General features: G+C 44.2%; 1 protein-coding gene across 1 annotated transcript in view; it reads left to right on the forward strand.

Annotated features, from left to right (window-relative positions):
- The window catches only part of CES5A (carboxylesterase 5A), a 272,408-nt gene that overhangs the window by 243,554 nt on the left and 7,511 nt on the right, over nt 1-21,343 (forward strand). Inside the window, exons 5-12 of the mRNA XM_060000186.1 lie at nt 1,068-1,206; nt 2,657-2,790; nt 6,198-6,355; nt 6,808-6,911; nt 8,561-8,665; nt 10,231-10,371; nt 13,101-13,169; nt 16,125-16,272. Coding sequence (XP_059856169.1) covers nt 1,068-1,206; nt 2,657-2,790; nt 6,198-6,355; nt 6,808-6,911; nt 8,561-8,665; nt 10,231-10,371; nt 13,101-13,169; nt 16,125-16,272 — 998 coding nt within the window. The remainder of the gene's footprint in view (nt 1-1,067; nt 1,207-2,656; nt 2,791-6,197; nt 6,356-6,807; nt 6,912-8,560; nt 8,666-10,230; nt 10,372-13,100; nt 13,170-16,124; nt 16,273-21,343) is intronic.

Here is a 21,343-nt window from a genome sequence, read left to right on the forward strand (position 1 = left end):
ATAAATTTCCCTCTGAAAACTGCTTTCACTGCACCCCATAGTTGTGATATGTTGTACTTTGGTTTCATTCATCTCAAAGTATTTTTTAATTCCCTTGTGATTTCTTCTTTGACCTATTGGTTGTTTAAGAGTATCTTGTTTAGATTTCACATATTTGTGAATTTTCTGAATTTCCTTTTGTTATTGATTTCTACGTTCATTTCATTGTGGTAGGAGAAGATACTTTGTATGACTTCAAACCTTTTTATTTTATTGAGACTTGTTTTGTGGCCTAACAAATGGTATACCTTGGAGAATGTGCCATGGGCACTTGAGAAGAATGTGCATTCTGCTGTGTTACGTAGAATTTGCTATATATGTTTTTTGTTAAGGGATGGGCCCTTGGAATTCCCTAGTCCGTTTTCTCTGATGTCACTCCATATCTCCTGAAGAACATCCTTCAGTCCTTCTTGCAGTGTGGGTCTGCCAGTAGCATATTCTCTCCTGAATATGTACTTATTTCTTTTTCATTCTTGAAGGATATTTTCCCTATGTAAAGAATTTTACAGTGACAGTGCTCTTTTTTTTCATCATTTGGTTATCTTTTGCCTTCCATTCTTTCTAATGAAACTAGCCATCATTCTTATTGTTTTCATCTGGAATCCAATATGTATTTTATTCTTTGGCTGCTGGCAAGATTTTTTTAAGCTTTGGTTTTTAGCAATCGATTGTGATGTGCTAAGGTGTAATTTTTGTGCATGTGTTTATACTGTTTTGGATATGTTGGGATTCTTAGATATGTGGGTTGACGTTTTTCATCAGTTTTTCAACCAATATCACTTTGAATATTTCTTCTGGGTTTGGATTATTCCAGGCCACATTTGAGTAAAACTCCCCTTTAACTATCAAATTAGATATAAAAGCACATTCATAATTTTAAACTTAACATTTATTAAAGACTTGCTCTGTCAGGCTCTAAGCTGGTCATTGATGGTAAAAGGTAAATCTGATGTGTGTCACAAGAACTGGTCCCTCCCAGGGAAGTTTGCTGACAGCAACTCTGGGGGTTTCTCCTTCCCTTTTTCAAGGTGCCTCCAGAACTCAGAGTGGCTGTTCTCAGATCAACACATTCTCAAGGTGCATTATCCCAAACTCAGCGTGTCAGAAGACTGCCTGTACCTTAACATCTATGCACCGGCCCATGCGGACACTGGCTCCAAGTTCCCTGTAAGGAGACCTGCCTTGCTGGGGGCTCCAGTTGGCAGGTTCTGGGCCTGGGACCCAGGCTGAGTGGCAGGATGTCTGGAATCAGATCTAGGCCCCCACTGGGTAAAAGGGAAATGCAATCACTTGACATGTCAATAACTTTCTTAAAAAATCATTCTAATGACAGATTTACTTTATCTCCTTTTCTGATTTCTTCCTTATTGGCAGTGACTTGATCTTTGATTTTGTTTTGTTTTGTTTTTCCCCTCTGTTGGATATTTAATGGTCTGTAAACATGTAGAAAAGACTCTGCTTCAAAGGACTCTGATTTTTCAGCTTGGGAAATCCTCTTTTAAAGAGGAGAAATGCCTTTTTCAAATTTTCTGTTTTCAATGAAGAAAGTCAGGTAAGAATGTGAAATGTTTCACTTAAGAATGTGAAAGATCACTGTACAAGTGTGGAGAAGGTAATTCTACCATCTAATTTTGAACCACAACCTCTATCACCCTCTCTCCCCTTGCCACTGCAATGGAGACTCGCTGTATTGTATCGTAACAGCAACACCTATTGAGGGCTGACTATGTGCCAGGCACAGTTCATTATCTCATCTAACCCCCACAATAACCCAGTGGGTGAGGATTATTGGACCTATTCTACAGATGAAGAAGCTGAGGTACAGGAAGGGCATAAGTGACTTGGTCCATTTTATATACACAGTAAGTGGCAGATCCGGGTGTCAAAGCCAATGCTTTGTCCAGCTCTCCTTTTTCCTCCGTGGCTTTCTTCTCTTTTCCTGCCCCAAGAGTTGTAGTCACTAATATGACCTTAAAAAAGAGAAGGGGAGGGATTTATTATTAAGTATATAAATTGTGATAATACCATTTGAATGTTTGATGTTTCCTGGTCCCAGTTTTTCTAATCAGTATAGTAAAGTTTCCATACTTCTCTTCCCATTTTTCCCTCCTCTCTTCTCTTTTCTCTGTAAGTAGGGAAAAGTCTTAGAAAAGCAGCTTTTCCTCTCATATATGGCTTACAGTGATTTCCATCCTCCTGTGGGTCAACAAGTTCAAAGACATTTAGTTAACATTTTCTGAGCACTTGAAATATACCAACATTGTTCTATGGACTTTGGATGAAGAATTTTATTTAAACCTAATGATAACCTCATAAATGAGATACTTTCATTCTTCACATCTTACAGATGAGAAAAACAAACCTCAGAGAGGTTAAGGAAGCTGCTCAAAGTCACACAGCTAGTCAGTGGCAGAGCTGGGAATCAAACCCAGGCACTCGTATGCCAGAAGCCACATGCTTAATCCTGGGCCTTCTTCAAAAGACAAAAACCTCTGATGCTGTTTGGAAAGGAAAGTGAGACATTCATATTTCCCTAAAGAAAGAATGTCCCAACATGCATGGGGAGCGGATATGGGTGCCTGGTGGGCTGACCGGAGAGCTCCTCTCCCCTCCTTAGGTCATGGTGTGGCTCCCTGGGGGTGCCTTCGAGACTGGCTCAGCATCTATCTTCGATGGGTCTGCCCTGACTTCCTACGAGGACGTGCTTGTTGTGGCTATCCAGTACCGGCTAGGAATATTCGGCTTCTTCAAGTGAGTCTCCCCAAGTGATTGACACCCCTGATCCCCAAGGGGCAGCTGGATAGCAGCCACAGGGGGTTCAGTGCCCAGCAACCTAAGGAGAAATGAGCCTCTAATGACATTGAACAAATTTGGCCCAAATTAGTTAGGTAATTTTAGCGGCTATAACATGTAAACCCCCAAGTCTTAGTGGCTTAAAACAATAAAAATCTTCTTACTCAACTAAAATCCAATCAAATGTTTCTGACTGACAGATGTTCTTCTGTGTGGTCAATCAGGGACCCAGGCTCCTTCCATCTTGTGGCTCTGCCCTCCTCAAGGGCCTCAGATCCTCTTGGATCTGCTGTACTTGGACAGCAGATGGAGAAAGAGCATGAAGAGGATGGTCTTTCTGGGCCAGCCTGGAGGTGGCGATTATCACTGTGTTCACATACAACTGGTAGAACTCAGTCATAATAGCCACACCCAACTGCAAGGGGGATGTGTGCCCTAGAAGGTGAGGAAACAGGGTGTGTGAGCAGTTCATAGTCTCTGCCGTAAGGCCCATATCAAGGCTCCTCAGGTGCTCACCTGAGAGTAATCACTCCATTGCATGGCTTCCCTTCCCCCAGTAACATCGAACACGTTTCAGGTACTCACTATGAGCCAGGCATGGTGTTGTGCACTTGCTATGCATCCATTATAGCTCACCCTCAGAATAATTCTATGAGAAACATACTGTTGTTATTCCCATTTTACAGTTGAAAAATAGAGACACAGAGAGGTGAAGCAACTTCCCAGAGGTCACAGAATAGAGCTGGGGCTCTTGGCCACTTTCATTATCCTACTTAGAACATGGCAGAACCTAAGCCCTGGCCAGGATGCAGTGTGAGCCAAAGGAGTAGCGAGAGGCCACGGTCAGAAACTACGGGGAAGGTGGCAAGGAGTCCAGCGTGAATCCTACCCTCGAGAGACTCTCAGTGTCATGGGGGAGATAACACAGGGACACAAATACCCTACCAGGCAGGGCATGAGTAACGCTCTGAGGGTGAGAGGCGACGGAGCTGTACAAACAGAGGGAGCTGCCAGAAACCAGCAAGGCTTCCTGAGAGAGGTGGAATTTGAATTGCACCTTAAAGATGAGGTTGGGTTTGGGGAGGAGGGGTTGGGAGAAAGCACACTTGGCAAAAGGAGCTGTCTGAGCAAAGGCTGGGAAGTTGGAAAGAAATGTAGCAGCATCTGGGCCTGGAGCAATATTTGCAAACTGGGCTTTGAGCACATAGCACGGGGAGGTGGCTATGGGGCTGCGGTGGAGGCAAGAAGGCCTGAGAGGGGTGCCCTGATTACACTTTTAGCAGGTCTGTACATTGGGATTCTGCCTAAGATTCCTTCGACAGAAAGTTTTCCAAAAATTGCTTATAACGTCTGGGTTCTAGTAGACAGGTAGGTGAGGATATAACCGGAGATGGATATGAAAAGGTAGGGACAGGCCTGATTGGGAAAGACCTTGAATATTAGGTTGTGCACAGTGACTGGTTTTTATTGGATAAAGAAGGAGGGACAAGCGACTTCCCTGGTGGCACAGTGGTTAAGAATCCGCCTGCCAGTGCAGGGAAGATGGGTTCGAGCCCTGGTCCGGGAAGATCCCACATGCTGCGGAGCAACTAAGCCCGTGCGCCACAACTGCTGAGCCCACGTGCCACAACTACTGAAGCCTACATTCCTAGAGCCCATGCGCTGCAACAAGAGAAGCCACCACAATGAGAAGCCCGCGCACCACAGCGAAGAGTAGCCCCCGCTTGCTGCAACTAAAGAAAGCCCACGTACAGCAATGAAGACCCAACGCAGCCAAAAATAAATAAATTAATTAATTAAAAAAAACTTTTTTAAAGAAGGAGGGACCCAGGAGTGCCCTGCAGAGCAGTATAATAGGAAGGTCACTCCAGAGCAGAGCGCAGGCTGGGCTAGGGGCGCCGGTAGGGAGGCTGCTGTACAGCATAGGTGCGGCTCATGGGGTGAAGCAGGCCGGAGGATTGCTAACATGTACATGGCACTTGCTGTGTGCCTGCACCGTCAGTCTTCACAACAACCATGTGAAGCAGGCACCGTTATTAGCCCCATTCAGACATGAGAACATTGAGGCAAAGCAAGTTAAGTGACTTGCTCAAGGTCACCCAGATCATAAGTGACCAGATTATGAATCAGGATAAACAGAAATGGAGGAATGGGGACCAATGTGGGGCCTATGAAGGAATGGAGGTAAAATTGGCAGGGCCTACATGGCTCCTGACCAGATGCGGAGCAGATGCGGAGGCTGTGGGAGAGAGAAGGTGGAGTTAGGGCCAGCCCAGGGGTCATGGACAGAGGAAGAGAACCAAGGGGAGGAGCGGTGTGGGGGACTGGAGGACAGAGGAGGAGTAGACTATGATCCCGGGGTTACTCTCATACATGGTGGGTACCACACGAATGTTTTGGTCTAGGCGTTTCTTTGATTCTGTGTTTTTCCCCTTGTTTCCCCATTAATTGTCCACTCATCCTGGGAAACAGGCTATTCTGCAGGGACAGCAGCATGGAACATGGTTAGGAGCATGGTCCAAATCTGCAACTTTCTAGCTCCTGGGCAAGGGATTTAACCTCTTTGTGCCTCATTTCCTGTCTGTGAGAAGGAAACGATGAATCCATCAATATCCTTAGAACATGCTTGCAGATATCATTGATGGGTGTGGGAGTGACGTGAGCTGTGGCTGCAGAGAAATGCAGCCAGTGCCCAAACCACTTCCCAGCAGAGGGTGGTGGGGCATGGGGTGCCAGAATAAACTTCCCAGTCCCTCAGTATCCCACCCTGAACCCCCGCTGGTGTCTCCCACTGGCCGCAGTTCATAAAGGTCAGTCTTTTGAGAACAGCGTGGAGAAGGGTGAAGAGAGGACCCAGAGGGATAAAGGAGAAAGACCAGCACCACCTACCTCACAGTGTGAGAGGATTATAGGAGCATCAGCTGTAAAGCCCTTGGGACAGCATTGTGCACGATGCTGCAGCAGCTGCTATTATTATCATTATTATTCATTTAGTCATTCATTGGAACCCCTGTGCCCAGGGAGGTCTTGCTTCCTGGTGCAGACCAACTCTCAGGAGCAGGACTTTTCTGGAAACTATGGATTCAGGGGAGCCTATGACTACCCTGAATTGCACATATAAGATCGTCTGTGCATTTTTCTGGAGTGTGGAGCTATCATCAGATTCTCAAAGAAACCCAAATCCCAGCAGAGGGTGAGAATTAAGCCTGGTTTTCCCAGCTGCCCCAGGTCTCTGACTCTCAGCTCCTTTCCAGCTGAGGTGGCGATGCCCTGACACCAGCCCACGGCCTCTGCAACCCACTCCCTGGGCTGTGAGAAGCAGACAACGGCCAACTGAGCATTCTCACCCTGCCTCTTGTCCACAGCACAGGGGACAAGCGCGCAGTGGGGAACTGGGCCTTCATGGACCAGGTGGCTGCCCTGACCTGGGTCCAGGAGAACATCGGGTTCTTTGGTGGGGACCCACACTGCGTGACCATGTTCGGCGAGTCAGCAGGAGCTATAAGTGTTTCCAGCCTTGTGAGTTCTTCTCTTTGGGACTTGAAGGAACCTCGGTGTCACCTCATTTTTGAGGTGACAAAAATGAGGACAAGGAGTCATACACGTCTAATGGCTGCTTTCATGTTGAACAAACACTTATAAACACATTGCCTCCCTTGAGCCTCACAAATACATCGTGAGTTAGGGACTCAGTCTCATTTCAAGGACGGGGGGTGAAGGAGCTAGCACTCCCATGGCAGAATGCTTGACCTCCAAGTTCATGAGGAACCTGGGGCTCGGAGAGGTTAGAAAACTTGCCCAAACCTTCGCAGCTAGTCCTTGAAACCCCCAAACCAGGACTTTTTCCCCTCTAAGTTTAGAGCTCTTAAGAAGGCTTCCTGTGAAGTTTTCTTTAAAGAAGGGCTGGGTTTTGTGTGTGATAGGTGGGGAGCCCCCTGAATAACTTTTCCTGGGTCTCCTGTGTTCTCTCTCCAGATTCTGTCCCCCATGCCAAAGGCTTATTCCACAGAGCCATCATGGAGAGTGGGGTGGCCATCATCCCTTACCTGAAGGCCCCTGATTACGAGAGGAATGATGATGTAGGTATATTGTTAACTCTTCTCCAGCTTCCTCTCCTTGGTCAGGAGAGAAATGTGCTCAGGTGTCCATAGACCATGTGCTTGGCTGTCCTTACTGACCATGACCAAAGGATCTGATGTTGGCCCAAGGTGACCCTTGTTGCTCCATGGAAGGGCTGGTTCAATAGGAGATGGGTCCAGGTACGCAATTCACTACTGCTGGTGTGCCTGACTGTGTATGTGTGTGTGCATGTGTGTGTGTGTATAAGCATATGTGTAATAGTTCTTACATCTTATCCATTACTCTTTGCTTGTGATATATAATTCAGTCCTCTGTATTATGTACGGCTTTTCTCCTGTACTAAATCTACTCCACCTAGAGTACTATGTTAAGAAAGATTCTGAGGTTGTTTCCAGCTCAGTGTGAAATAATGCTGTGACTGATAAATGCTGTCTGGCATGAGATTGTGAGGGGGAAGTGAGGCATATGCCCTAGATATTTGTCATCTATCATCTTGTCTTAGTGCTGTACCAGATAAGAGGACCTAGAGACCAAGGTCTCTATATCTTTCATGTCCCAGCATAATGTCTGGTGTATATTAGGTGATTATAAATGTTTGCTGAATGAATGAGTTCACGAATGAGCTGATTCATTCAATGAATATTAATTAAGCCCTGGACTGTGGAGCCATCTCCTGGGTATTATTCACTTTAGTGGTGCATTTTCTTAAACACCTTGTAGAAAATAACAACTTACACCAAGAGTGGGAACATGGAGTTATAATATGGTAAAAAAAAAAATACCCTCAATACACAGGGAATATTGATTTTGGTAACATGAAATATCAAGCTTTTTTTAGTTTGTGCATTCGCCACACACATATTGAGTGTTCATTGTTTTCCCTGTTCTATTTTAAGACCCATGGGTTTATAAGTGGAGAAGACATATACTACCTTGAGAAGACTATAACCTTTTTATGGCAAGGATTTTTAACCTGGAATCCATGGAGAGTTTGAGAGGTGGTCCTAGAACTCCTACAGTTGTATGGAGACTCTATGTTTGTGCATTTTCCAGAGAGAAGGTCTGTAGCTTCCATTGGATTCTCAGAGCATCCGTGACTCCCAGAAGAGTAAGGACCACCACTCTCAAGGGACAAGTTCTACACATGTGGGAAGTCCAATGACAGGGCAAGAAGGAGTTTAGCGAAGAGCTGGGTAGAGGAGGTGAGGACACTTGGAGTAACAGGAGATTAGAAGAGGAAGGGGCTCATGGGGGCTGCAATCATCTAAAAGAATATCCTGGAAAAGATGGGACTTGGGCCTCAAAGAATGAATGGAATTGGTGTAGAGACAGAAAAAGGATGCTCAGGGCATGTTCAGATGTTCCAGGCTGGGGTGGGGCTGGAGCAGAGCTGATAAGCTGAGATGGATCCAGCTCTGGTGGTTGCTAAAGATGACAAGGAGGGTCAGGCAAGAGCATAAGGATGATGCAGTGCCAACCTGTCCTCAGTGTGTGCATTCCATTATGGGCACATGGGGGTGGGGAGAGGCAGCAGGCTGGACTTCATATAGAAAGCACAGCCTGGGGCTGGATTGAGGACATTTTCCAACTTTCATTTTCCTGGAGGCTTTCAGTCCTATGCGCTGACCTGTTCCTTCTCTGGAAATAGTTGCAGATGGTTGCAGATATTTGTGCTTGCAATGTGTCAGACTCCGTGGCCCTGCTACAGTGCCTGTGGGCAAAATCCTCCAAGGAGTTGCTGAGCATCAACCAGGTGAAGAGGGAGGGGAGAGTTTGGGGACAGTGTTACCCTTTGAATGGAGTGGTAGACAAATCCTACCACTCTCTTATTTAGTTTGATTTGGGACTTGGACAGATGGGGTTTGGGGATTCATAATAATGGCTGTAAAAAAGCAATGTGGCGTATAGAACCCTTATAGGTAATTTAAGGACATTGACAAGCCAGGGTGCTGCTTAGCTTGGATAAGACCCAACAAAATACAAAGGTTGTCTCTATATCATTGAAGGCATCTCACTGGGAAGAGAGACCACATTTGCTCCACAGGCCACTAGAAACTAAAGTCCAGATCAAGAGCTGGAAGCTGGGAAGCCATTTTGGCTTGAGATGACCAAGAACTTTCTAAAAACTCAGCTGTCTGAAAAAGGACCAGCTCCTTTAGAAGGCAGTGAGATACCCACCTCTGTAGGTATGCAAGAGGGTCTACATGACTGCTGACAAATTTCAATCACAGAATGATTCATTGGACTGGATGATCTTTTATGTCTAATCTTCCAATCTTGAGACCCTCTGGTAGTCCTTGAGAGAATGAGGTCCTTACCTGTTTGATTCTAACATTTGTTAGATAGTTATTTGGCATGGATTGAGAATCTGCTGTGAGTTTTACTAGGGTCCAGGAAATGGGTAATAAGTTCTTGACCCAGTGTAGTGTGAAAGCTCTCTTGTGTGCTCCCTTCTACCCCCAGTCCCAGAACAGAGACCTAAAAAGAAATCATGAATAGAGCCAGGTGTTGCTTCCTAAGACCCAAGAAATATCCATCCAGATCCAAGGCCCAGGGCTGAGGAAGACGCCTCAGGAAGATGCTCACACCAACCCACACTACCCTGGCCATCCCCTCCCCTCACCACTCTGCCCATTGCATTTGGCTGCTGGTTCCACACTTGAGCATGCATCAGACTCTCCTGGAGGGCTGTTTGCTGGGCTGCACCCCCCAGAGTTTTGTATTCAGCAGGTCTGGGATGGGACATGAGAATTTGCATTTCTAACAAGTTCCCAGGCGATGCTGACGCTGCTGATCCAGGAGCCACGCTCTGAGAACCGTTGTGCAGGGGTGTTATATTTCTTAGGTTATTACTGTTATTATCCCTATTTAACAGATGAGGAAATTAAGGCCCAGAAAAGGTGAGCCCCTTTGCCTAAATGAATGGCAGAGCTGGCCAGGCAGCACTGATGGGCCAAGAGTGGCTTATTTTTCCCTTCTTTTTTTTTTTTTTTTTTTTTTTTTTTTGCGTTATGTGGGCCTCTCACTGTCGTGGCCTCTCTCGTTGCGGAGCACAGGCTCCGGACATGCTGGCTCAGCGGCCATGGCTTATGGGCCTAGCCGCTCTGCGGCATGTGGGATCCTCCTGGACCAGGGCACGAACCCGTGTCCCCTGCATCGGCAGGTGGACTCTCAACCACTGCGCCACCAGGGAAGCCCTATTTTTCCCTTCTTAATGCCCTTTGCTATAGTGGGTTGGCCCAGCTAGGCTAGGGTTTGGGGACAGCAGATTTCGTGAAGAGAAACAGCTGCCGATTTTTCTCTTCTTCCTTATTTCAGAAAACCAAGTCTTTCACTCGAGTGGTTGATGGCTTTTTCTTTCCTCATGACCCGTTAGACCTATTGGCTCAAAAATCATTTAAGCCAGTTCCTTCTATCATCGGAGTCAATAACCCCGAGTGTGGCTTCCTGCTGCCCATGGTAAGAATTCCTGCTGTGCCTCCTTCTGCTCCCTCAGCAGTGAGGCAGCTGTTTGCTTCACACTGGGTACTCCCAGAGATTTCACCCAGTTATGAGGGCTGGAGCCCATCACCCAAGTACGCAGCTTGGGTGTACTTCTCATCTTTCCTCTCTCTGAAGGAAGAGAACTGTGGATTGGGGGCAGCCGTAGCAAGTGTCCACCCTGCTCCTCGTATAGGTTTAAAGAAACAACTCTACAAAAAAATAAGAGAGGATTAGACCCATTTGAACTTTGTTCAAAACATTACAAATGATTGTTTCAAATAAGCACTGCTACTACCTCAAAGGTGAAACTCATACAGGTTTAGAAAACTTCAGTCCTTTACACTCTCATGTCCAGCCTTGGTTCTGGTATTTGATTTCCAAGAACGCTCTCTAAGGCAGTGCAAGTTGCAAAATTATTGAATTGTTTCATTCATTCAACAAGTATGAACCAAGCATTTACTGTGTGCCCTGCACTCATAAAAAACCAGCATTCGGCAGTGAGCAAGTCACATGGTTCCTGCTTTTTTCCAGCTTACATTCTCAAGGGGAGAGACGGGTGACATGTAAGAGTGAAAGGATGGTTTCAGAGAGTCTAAGTGCTAGGAAGGACATAGACTGGGAAGAGGAGGCTTCTTTAGGGAGGGAAGCAGGGGTCAGGAAAGGCTTCTCTGAGGAGGGATCATTTGAGCTGAGGCCTGAATGCTGAGTAGGAGCCATGATTTCTTGACCCTGTAGTTTGAGAAGACCCTCCCCTTTCAAAATAAGCTTTTCGTCTGTCCTCAGAAGAGCAGAGTGCTCAATTCTTAATATATCAAAGCTCATTTCTGCAGACCAACCTCTACCTTGCAAGCTGGGGGAAGTGCGGTTATGAAATACTGAAGTTTGTCGAGTTACAAGGCTAGTTGGTGACACGTTAGAATCAGAATCAGAACCCTGAGTTCACTGAGCTGTTAAAGGCATGTTCTGGTAATTATTAATTTGACACATAGAGCAATGTTTTGGGGTAAATAGGGTTGGGGATTTTTTCCCTCGTTGTAAATGAGGCAACTGAGTCACAGGCTGTGGCTTAAGTTAGGTCTTTTAATGCTTTCTGGATCTGTGCTAGAAAAAGGAAGGCAGCTACTACTGATAATAGCCATGCCACCATAACCACTGTGACTGAGTGCCTTCCATAAGCCAAGTGCATGTTGTCTGTGCAACTTGCAAACAGGCATTATTATCCCCATTTTGCAGCTAAAGAAACTGAGACTAATGTGACTCTTAGCTAGAGAGGAGACAGCAGTGTATAGATTTTGTGTATTTAGGCTCTGCCTGTAAATGCTGAGTTCTCTGTTTATCTGCTGTGTGACCTTTAGGGAGCTCCCTAACCTCTCTGAACCTCTGTTCCCTCATCTATGAAATAGGGCTAATGTTATTACCCACCTCACAGGTACACATCAGGTAGCCTGGCATATAGTCTAGGTGCTCAGTAAATGTTAGATATTGGAATTATTCAAGTGGGAGACCAGAACTTGGTGCCCAGGTCTGCATGCACAAGAGGCTGCATGGGTACTGTCATTCTGTGTGACCATTGCTGGTTGTTTGAGACCATAGGAAATCTCCAAAAACCAATCCTAGCTCCTGAACGTACATAGAGGGTTCTTGTAGTTAAAATGTACTTGTGGATTATTTCAATGACTCTGGGAGAAGACAGATATGTTTAAATATCTGTCATGACTCGTTACCCCAAGATTTTCAGCAGAAAATATACCAGAGAAATTCATTTGACAAGTGAATACTACTTCTGCCCCCTCATGTTTTTAAGCTGTGATATTGGCTAGGGAAGGGTCATTTTAAAAACAATTGCTCGTAGCTCTTACTCTGTACCAAGCAGCCCCTGTGGTTTTAACCATCCTCTCTGCAGCCTCACTAAGCTGCCTGCCCCTGACAACTGCTGGCTTCTGAGACTCTAATGACAGAGGTCTTTAGAAAGAGAGCAATAAATAAACCACTAGTTTTGAGATTTTCAACCTCTCTTTTAACTTGCTGTTGAAGCCAAGTGGTGGCCTGTATTAGTTTCCTAGGGCTGCCATAACAAAATAACACAGACTAGTGGCTTAAATGACAGAAATTTATTTTCTCAATGTTCTAGAGGCTAGAAGTCCAAGATCAAGGTGCTAGCAGGTTTGGTTTCCTCTGAGGCCGCCCTCCTTGGCTTGCGGGTGGCCGCCTTCTTGCTGTGTCCTCACAAGGTCTTTCCTATGCGTGCGCACCCCTGGAGTCTCTGCACGTCCAAATTTCCTCTTCTTATAAGGACATCAATCGGACTGGATTAGGGCCTACCCTACCATCCTCATTTTAGCTTAAAGACCTCTTTAAAGACCCTCTCTCCATATACAGTCACATTCTGGGTGTTCAACATAGGAATTTGGTAGGGGACGCACTCAGTCCATAACATGGTCTTCCACAGGGCAGCCACTCAGCTCCCACAAGACTGCAGGTATGACAGGGAATGGCTGCCTCTTATCAAATGTGAGGAGAAGGAACTTCGTTGCTCAACCAACCCACTGAGGCAGCTCCTTACACATGGACCCCTGGGGGCTGAAAGGGTTCCTGCTCTTGCCAGCCTCCCCTCTGAAAGGCGGGTGTCTGGGCCCTCAGGGAGACCAGTTTCCCTTCTGATGACCTGCTGTGCTCACAGAGGGGCCACCTGCTTCTTTCCACAGAAGGAGTTTCCTGAGATCCTCGGGGGCTCCAACAAGTCCCTCGCCCTGCAGTTGATACACTCAATCCTGGTAAGTGAGCCTGACTCTCCAAGATCCATTCATTTCACAAACCTCCTTGGGTCACACACAGGGGTAGCTCTGGGGGTACAGATCTTCCTCATTCGTTCATTTAGTAGATCTTTGCTAAGCAGAGTTCTGCAATCCCTTATCCACAATCTCAACATCCAAATCGCGCTGACAACCCAAAGGTTTCTTGTAACTCACATGGCAGCCAAAATTGACCTAGACCGATACGTAGCCATTGGTCTTTATTGTTGCTATATGTTCATTCACTTTATCCCACCATATGTTTCTCTGTGGGCATATTAATGTGGGGGCTGGGGTGCTGCCCCGTCCCCCCACCCCTGAACATATCACATAATATGCAGCATATGTACTGAATTATCTGTCTACAAACGGAAAAGCTCTGAATTCTGAAAACCACCTGGGACTAGGGACCCATATTCACTACATACCTGCATACCAGCCAGGCACTGTACTAGGTTCTAGCAATACCAAGGACCATTACTCACTCACTCCCTGCACTAGGGATATAGAGACATATTTATCCTAGACACTAGGATATAGAGATGGATTTCTTTCCTTCCTTCCTTTCTTCTTTCCATAAACATTTATTCAGTGTGTATTTTGTGGCAGATTCATTTCATTCATTTTTTATTGAACAAATGTTTCTTATGCATCCACATGCCCCAGAACTTCCCGAGGCACTGGGTGCAGTGATAAGCAGGCACTCCCCCTGCACTTGAGGGACTTAGAGACTGTTACGGTGGATGGACATGACCGGGCACTTTGGTACGGTGCTGTACACACCAGAGCAGAGATGTGTTCGAGGCCCTGTGGTGTCCGCAGGAGGGAGCAGGTGGCTTCCTCGGGGAGGAAGGCTTTGGAGGATGAATTAAGTTTGTCTGGTTAATGGAGGAGCAGGACTCAGGGGAGCCAGAGGAGCTGAGAGGACCAGTTAGGAGCAGAGAAGTGTAAGGAGATCAGTGGAAGAGGCTGGCTGTAGCAGGGGAGGATGCTGGCAGCTGTTTCATGCTATGGAAGGAATAGAAAGTTTATTCTGGGGGCTGGAAACAGAAAAAGAGAAGCATGCTTTGACTTCCACTTTAGAAATAGCCCTATGGCTGTAGAGTGGCCCAGACTGAAGGCAAGGGATCCATCAGGTACTAAGGCTTAGAGGGGATGTTTGGTGAGTCTTGGTTGTCTGGTGATGAGAGTTGAGATGAAGATTTCAGATATTTAAAATATGTTAGACAGAGGAATTTCTCAGGCTGGATTGGAGATGGCCTCATGGAGGAGGAGGCCATTGATCTGGGCCTTAGCGAAGGGGAACATTTGAGCAGGAGGGCATTTCAAGAGGAGAAGGTATCTTGAGCTAGGTCCCAGCAGGTGGGAAGTAGGGTGTGTGGGAAGCTGCAGGAGGACCAGAAAGGCATGCAGTCTCTCTTCCTCCCAGTAGCAAGGCAGGAAGTACTTTCCAAATGGTAAGTAGTTTTCTCATGCAGAAGCCATAGTTTTGCTCCAGAACCCTAGGGATCTGCACTGTGACTGCCCAGCTGGGGCTCGCCAGAGGCTCCACATGGCATATGTACCCCCCTTGGATACCTCAAGCACCAAGGTGTCTGCTGGTCCTATGGGCCATGCAGCGGAACTTGCACCAGAACCTGGACCTGCTGCAGAGCCCTCACTTGCTCTGGGCCTGATTAAAAGCAGTCGGCCTTCAGAGGACCCAGTGAATGTGTCCCAGCAGCATTCCCTGGCGTGGTATACGCTGCCTCCAAATCCCAAAGAAACCTACGAAGGGCTGTGCCTCTGTCTTAGTGTTAGGGGGTTGAGGTGCAGTAACTTTTCCCCGTGTTCCCCAGAGCACCAGACTCCCAAGAACATCACCAATGTGGCAGACCTTGAACCTTTATGATGTTTCCCTTCCATCCTCTGGCATTTGTGCTGGGGCCACATTGAAGGACTGAAGACTGGGAGGCAGCCTGGTGTCAGGTCAAAAAAGCATGGGATGGGGCTTCCCTGGTAGCGCAGTGGTTGAGAGTCCACCTGCCGATGCAGGGGACGTGGGTTCGTGCCCCGGTCCGGGAAGATCCCACATGCCGCAGAGCGGCTGGGCCCGTGAGCCATGGCCGCTGAGCCTGCGCGTCTGGAGCCTGTGCTCCGCAACGGGAGAGGCCACAATGGTGAGAAGCCCACGTACCGCAAAAAAAAAAAAAAAAGCATGGGATGCTCTGTTAAAGGACTTGGCAATGGGTTTCAGAACAGAACTGAAGGCCTGCTCTGTGCCAGGCAGCATGCTTTTCTTTTTGTATCTTGTGTGATCCTCTGAACAACAATTGTTGTTGAACAACAACAACAATAAATAAACAACAATTTTTTTTTTCATAGAAGAGGTAACTCCAAGAGACCAACTCGCTTAGATCAAAGAGTAAAGGTCTGGAGACAGTACTGGTACCAGGAGCAGGGCCAGCCTCAGGAGTGTGCAACCTGTGTAGTTCAAAGGGCCTCATGCTTAGAAGAGTCCTTTACTTGGTTGAATGTTCTGTTGTCGCTACCTTGAAATTCTTAGAGTTTTTGAACAAGGACCTCACATTTTTCACTTTGCACTGGGCCGCACAAACAACTTAGCCGGATCTGCCCAGGGGTGGCTGTTTCTGAAATATTTCAGAGAGGCGTGCATACTGTGATTAGAGAATGAGATTTGGATGCAGATAGACTTGTGAAGGAATCATGGTTCCACCACTTTGGACAAACCACTTAACCTCTCTAAACCTCAGTTCCCTCACCTGTCAAATGGGGTTGATTTTGATACTTGCATCATAGGGTCACTGCATGGATTAAATGAGACAATGCATGTAAAGCACTTAGAATTTTGCCTGCAAAGGCAAATGTTTGACTGTTGTTGCTGTGTGTTGGCTATTGCTGTTGACCTAGATCTCTTGCAACCATGATGTTTTACAGCACATCCCTGTCCAGTATTTATACCTTGTGGCTAATGAATATTTCTACAACAAACACTCTCTGATTGATATACGAAATCACTTCCTGGATTTGCTTGGAGATGTGTTCTTTGTGATCCCTGAGCTGGTCACAGCTCAATATCACAGAGGTGAGTCTCCTAGCACCGCTCCTCCTGCAAGGCTGGTGGCTGCAGGGATCCCTGTTGCCTGCTGACTGTCTACCTGCTCTGCCCTTCTGTTCCTTTGATGAGAGGGAGTTCCCAAGGCTGTCTGGGATATAGCCCTGCATGCTGACCTTTGCAGTTCCCCTGCCTTTCAGAGTTCAGGAATGTTGATCAGTCCTTGTTGTTTATATTCCTTCCCCTTCTTCAGGACCATGTAGGAAAGTTCTACCCCTCCATATTTTCTGGGGCCTGGACCCCACTTTCCTTCCTCTTCGGAAGTGTCTTCCCAAATATCTTAACTCTAAGCAGTAGTGGAGCAATCAGAAAGAGAAGATTACTCGTGGGGAAGCAAACCTGCCCTTCTTTCTTTTTAAACAATTTTTATTTTTATTTATTTTTTAAATTGAAGTGTAGTTGATTTACAAAGTTGTGCAAATTTCTGCTGTACAGCAAAGTGATTCAGATATATATATGTGTATATATATATTCTTTTTAATATTCTCTTCCATTATGGTTTATCACAGGATATTGAATATACTTCCCTGTGCTATACAGTAGGACCTTGTTGTTTATCTGTTCTATATATAATAGTTTGCATCTGCTAACCCCAAACTCCCACTCCATCCCTCCGCACCCCCCTCCCACTTGGCAACCACATGTCTATTCTCTATGTCTGAGTCTGTTTGTTTCATAGATAAGTTCATTTGTTGTCATATTTTAGATACCACATATAAGTAGAATCTCATATGGTATTTGTCTTTCTCTTTCTGACTTTCTTCACTTAGTATGATAATATCTAGGTCCATTCATGTTGCTGAAAATGGCATTATTTCATTCTTTTTATGGCTGAGTAATATATATATATATATATATATATATATATATATATATATATATATATATACCCCCTACATCTTGTTTATCCATTCATCTGTCGATGGACATTTAGGTTGTTTCCATGTTTTGGCTATTGTGAATAGTGCTGCTATGAACATAGGGGTGCATGTATCTTTTTGAATTATAGTTTTGTCCAGATATAAGCCCAGGTGTGGGATTGCTGGATCATATGCCAACTTTATTTTTAGGTTTTGTTTTGTTTTGTTTTTTTGCGGTACACGTGCCTCTCACTGTTGTGGCCTCTCCCGTTGTGGAGCACAGGCTCCGGACACGCAGGCTCAGCGGCCATGGTTCATGGGCCCAGCCGCTTCGTGGCATGTGGGATCCTCCAGGACCGGGACACAAACCCGCGTCCCCTGCATCGGCAGGCGGACTCTCAACCACTGCGCCACCAGGGAAGACCTATTTTTAGTTTTTTGAGGAAATTCCGTACTGTTTTCCATAGTGGCTGCACCAACTTATATTCTCACCAACAGTGTAGGAGGGTTCCCTTTTCTCCACACCCTTTCCAGCATTTGTTATTTGTAGACTTTTTAATGATGGCCATTCTGACCGGTGTGAAATGGTATCCCATTGTAGTTTTGATTTGCATTTCTTTAATAATTAGTGATGCTGAGCATCTTTTCATGTGCCTGTTGGCCATGAGTATGTCTTTTTGGAGAAATGTCTATTTAGGTCTTCTACCCATTTTTTGATTGGGTTGTTTGTTTTTTTTGTTGTTGTTGTTGAATTATATTAACTGTTTGTTTATTTTGGAAATTAAGCCCTTGTCAGTCGCATCATTTGCAAACATTTTATCCAAGTCCATAGGTAGTCTTCTTGTTTTGTTTATGGTTTCCTTTGCTGTACAAAAGCTTGTAAGTTTGATTAGGTCCCATTCGTTTATTTTTGCTTTTATTTCCATTCCCTTGGGAGACTGACATAAGAAAACATTGTTTCAATTTATGTCAGAGAATGTTTTGCCTATGTTGTCTTCTAGAAGTTTTATGGTGTCATGTCTTATATTTAAATCTTTAAGCCATTTTGAGTTTATTTTTTTGTATGGTGTGAGGGTGTGTTCTAACTTCTTTGATTTACGTGTGGCTATCCAGCTTTCTCAATGCCACTTGCTGAAGAGACTGTCTTTAAGATCTCAGAATGCAGGGATTGCAGAACGAATGGATTAAAAAAAAGTAATCCAACTATATGCTTTCTACAAGACACTCACTTTAGAATCAAAGATACAAATAGGTTGGAAGTGAAAGGATGGCAAAAGATACATTCCATGCAAACAGTAACCAAAAGAGAGTTGTAGTGGCAATACTTAAATCAGACAAAATAGACTTTAAGGCTAAATAGTTACAGAGAAATTGTTACAGACTAAAAGAGACAGAGAAGCACATTATATAAGGATAAAATAGTGAATCCATCAAGAAGATATAGCAATTAAAAACCCAGATGTACCTTACAACAGAGCCCCAAAATATATGAAGCAAAAAATGACAGAATCAAAGGGAGAAACAGACAGTTTTACATTAATGGTTGGAGACTTCAACCCCACTTTCAATACTAGAACAACTATACAAAAGATAGACAAGGAAATACAAAACTTGAACAATACTATAAACCAACTACATCAAACAGAAACATAAAGAACACTTCACCTGACAACAGCAGATTGCATATTCTTCTCAAGTACACATGGAACATCCTCAGCTATAGACCATATACTGGACCACAAAACAAGTCTCAGTAACTTTTAAAAAGATGTAAATCATACAGAGTGTCTTTTCCAACCACAGTGGAATGAAGTTAGAAATCAATAACGAAAGGAAATCTGGAGAATTCACAAATGTTTATAAATTAAATGGCACTTTTTTATAGTTTAGAAAATTGTGGCAAAATATGCATAACAAAAATTTTTACCATTTTAATAATTTTTAAGTGTACAGTTCAGTGAAATTAAAGTTCATTCACATTATTGTGCAACCATACCACTGTCCATCCATCTCCAGAACATTTTCATCATCCCAAATTGAAACTCTGTACCCATTAAAAAATAACTCCACACTCCTTCTGTCTCTATGAATTTGACTATTCTAGGCACTTCATATAAGTTGAATCATATAATATTTGTCCTTCTGTATCTGGCTTAATTCACTTGGCGTAATGCCTTTAAAGTTCATCCATGTTGTATCATGTATCAGAATTTCATTCTTTTCTAAGACTGAATAATATTCTATGGTATGTATATAACACATTTTGTTTATCCTTTCGGCCATCAATGGACATTTGGGCTGTTTCCACCTTTGGTTGTTGTGAATAATGCTTCCATGAACATTGGTATATAAATATCAGTTCAAGTTGTGGCTTTCACTTCTTGGGGTGCATACCCAGAGGTGTAATTGCTGGATCATATGGTTATTCTATGTTTAATTTTTTGAGGAACTGTTCTATTGTTTTCCACAGTGGCTGCACCATTTTACATTGTGCATTTATAATGCACAGGGTTCCAAGTTTTCCACATTTTTTTTTTCACATTTTTACCAACACTTGTTATTATCATTTTTAAGTAATAGCCATTGTAATAGGTGTGAAATGGTATCTTATTGTGGTTATGATTTGCATTTCCCTAAGAATTAGTGATGTTGATATCGAATATCTTTTCATGTGCTTATTACCCATTTGTATATATTCTTTGGAGAAATGTTTATTCAAGTTCTTTGCCTATTTTTGAATTTAGCTGGTTTTTGTGTTGTTGTTACTGAGTTTTAGGAGTTCTTTACATACTCTAGATATATTAATCTTTTATCAGATAAATGATTTGCAAACATTTTCTCCCATTCTGTGGATTGCCTTATTATTTTGTTGATAGTGTGCTTTGCTACAAAATAGTTTTTAACAATAAACTCTTAAATAATCAATAGGTCAAAGAAGAAATCACAGGGAAAATCAGAACATACTTTGAGATGAATGAAAACAAAACCACAAGATTCTGAAACTTATGGGGCATGGTGAAAGCAGTGCTTAGAGAGAAATTTATAGCTGTAAGTGCATACATTAAAAAGCAAAAAAGGGCTTCCCTGGTGGCACAGTAGTTGAGAATATGCCTGCTAATGCAGGGGACACGGGTTCGAGCCCTGGTCTGGGAGGATCCCACATGCCATGGAGCAACTGGGCCCATGAGCCACAACTACTGAGCCTGCGTGTCTGGAGCCTGTGCTCCCCAACAAGAGAAGCCACGATAGTGAGAGGCCCACGCACCACGATGAAGAGTGGCCCCCGCTTGCCACAACTAGAGACAGCCCTCGCACAGAAGCGAAGACCCAACACTGCAAAAATAAAAATAAATAAATAATAAACTCCTACCCCTAACATCTTAAAAAAAAAAAAAAAAGCAAAAACAATCTCAAATCAATAACCCAACCTTCCACCTTAAGTAACTAGAAAAATAAGAGCAAAGTAAATCCAACCAGAAGGAAGAATATAATAAAGATAAGAGCAGAGATAAATGAAATAGAGTATAAAATCAATAGAGAGAATGGATGAATATAAAATTTGGTTCTTTGAAAAACAACAGAGACTTCCCTGGTGGCGCAGTGGTTAAGAATCTGCCTGCCAATGCAGGGGACACAGGTTTGATCCCTGGTCCAGGAAGATCCCACGTGCTGTGGAGCAGCTAAGCCCATGTGCCACAACTACTGAAGCCTGCACACCTAGAGCCCATGCTCTGCAATGAGAAGCTACCACAATGAAAAGCCCACGCACCACAACGAAGAGTAGCCCTTGCTCGCTGCCACAACTAGAGAAAGCCTGCGTGCAGCAGTAAATACCCAATGCAGCCAAAGATAAAAGTAAGTTAATTAATTTAAAAAATAAAAATAAAAGAGTGTTTATTGAAAAAAAAGAAAAACAACGAAATTGACAAACTTTTAATCAGACTGACCAAGAAAGAAGACTCAAATTAGAAATGAAAGTGGGTGCATTACTACAGACGTTACAGAAATAAAAAGGATTATTATGAACAGGTGTATGGCAACAAATTAGGTAGATGAAATTGAGAAATTCCTAGAAACACAAAAACTACAAAAACCAATTCAAGAAGAAATAGAAAGTCTGAATATACCTATGACAAAAGAAATTATTGAATCAGTAAGCAAAACCCTACCAACAAAGGAAA

The sequence above is a fragment of the Delphinus delphis genome, chromosome 20, assembly GCF_949987515.2.
Source record: "Delphinus delphis chromosome 20, mDelDel1.2, whole genome shotgun sequence".
In the NCBI taxonomy this organism is placed as follows: domain Eukaryota; kingdom Metazoa; phylum Chordata; class Mammalia; order Artiodactyla; family Delphinidae; genus Delphinus; species Delphinus delphis.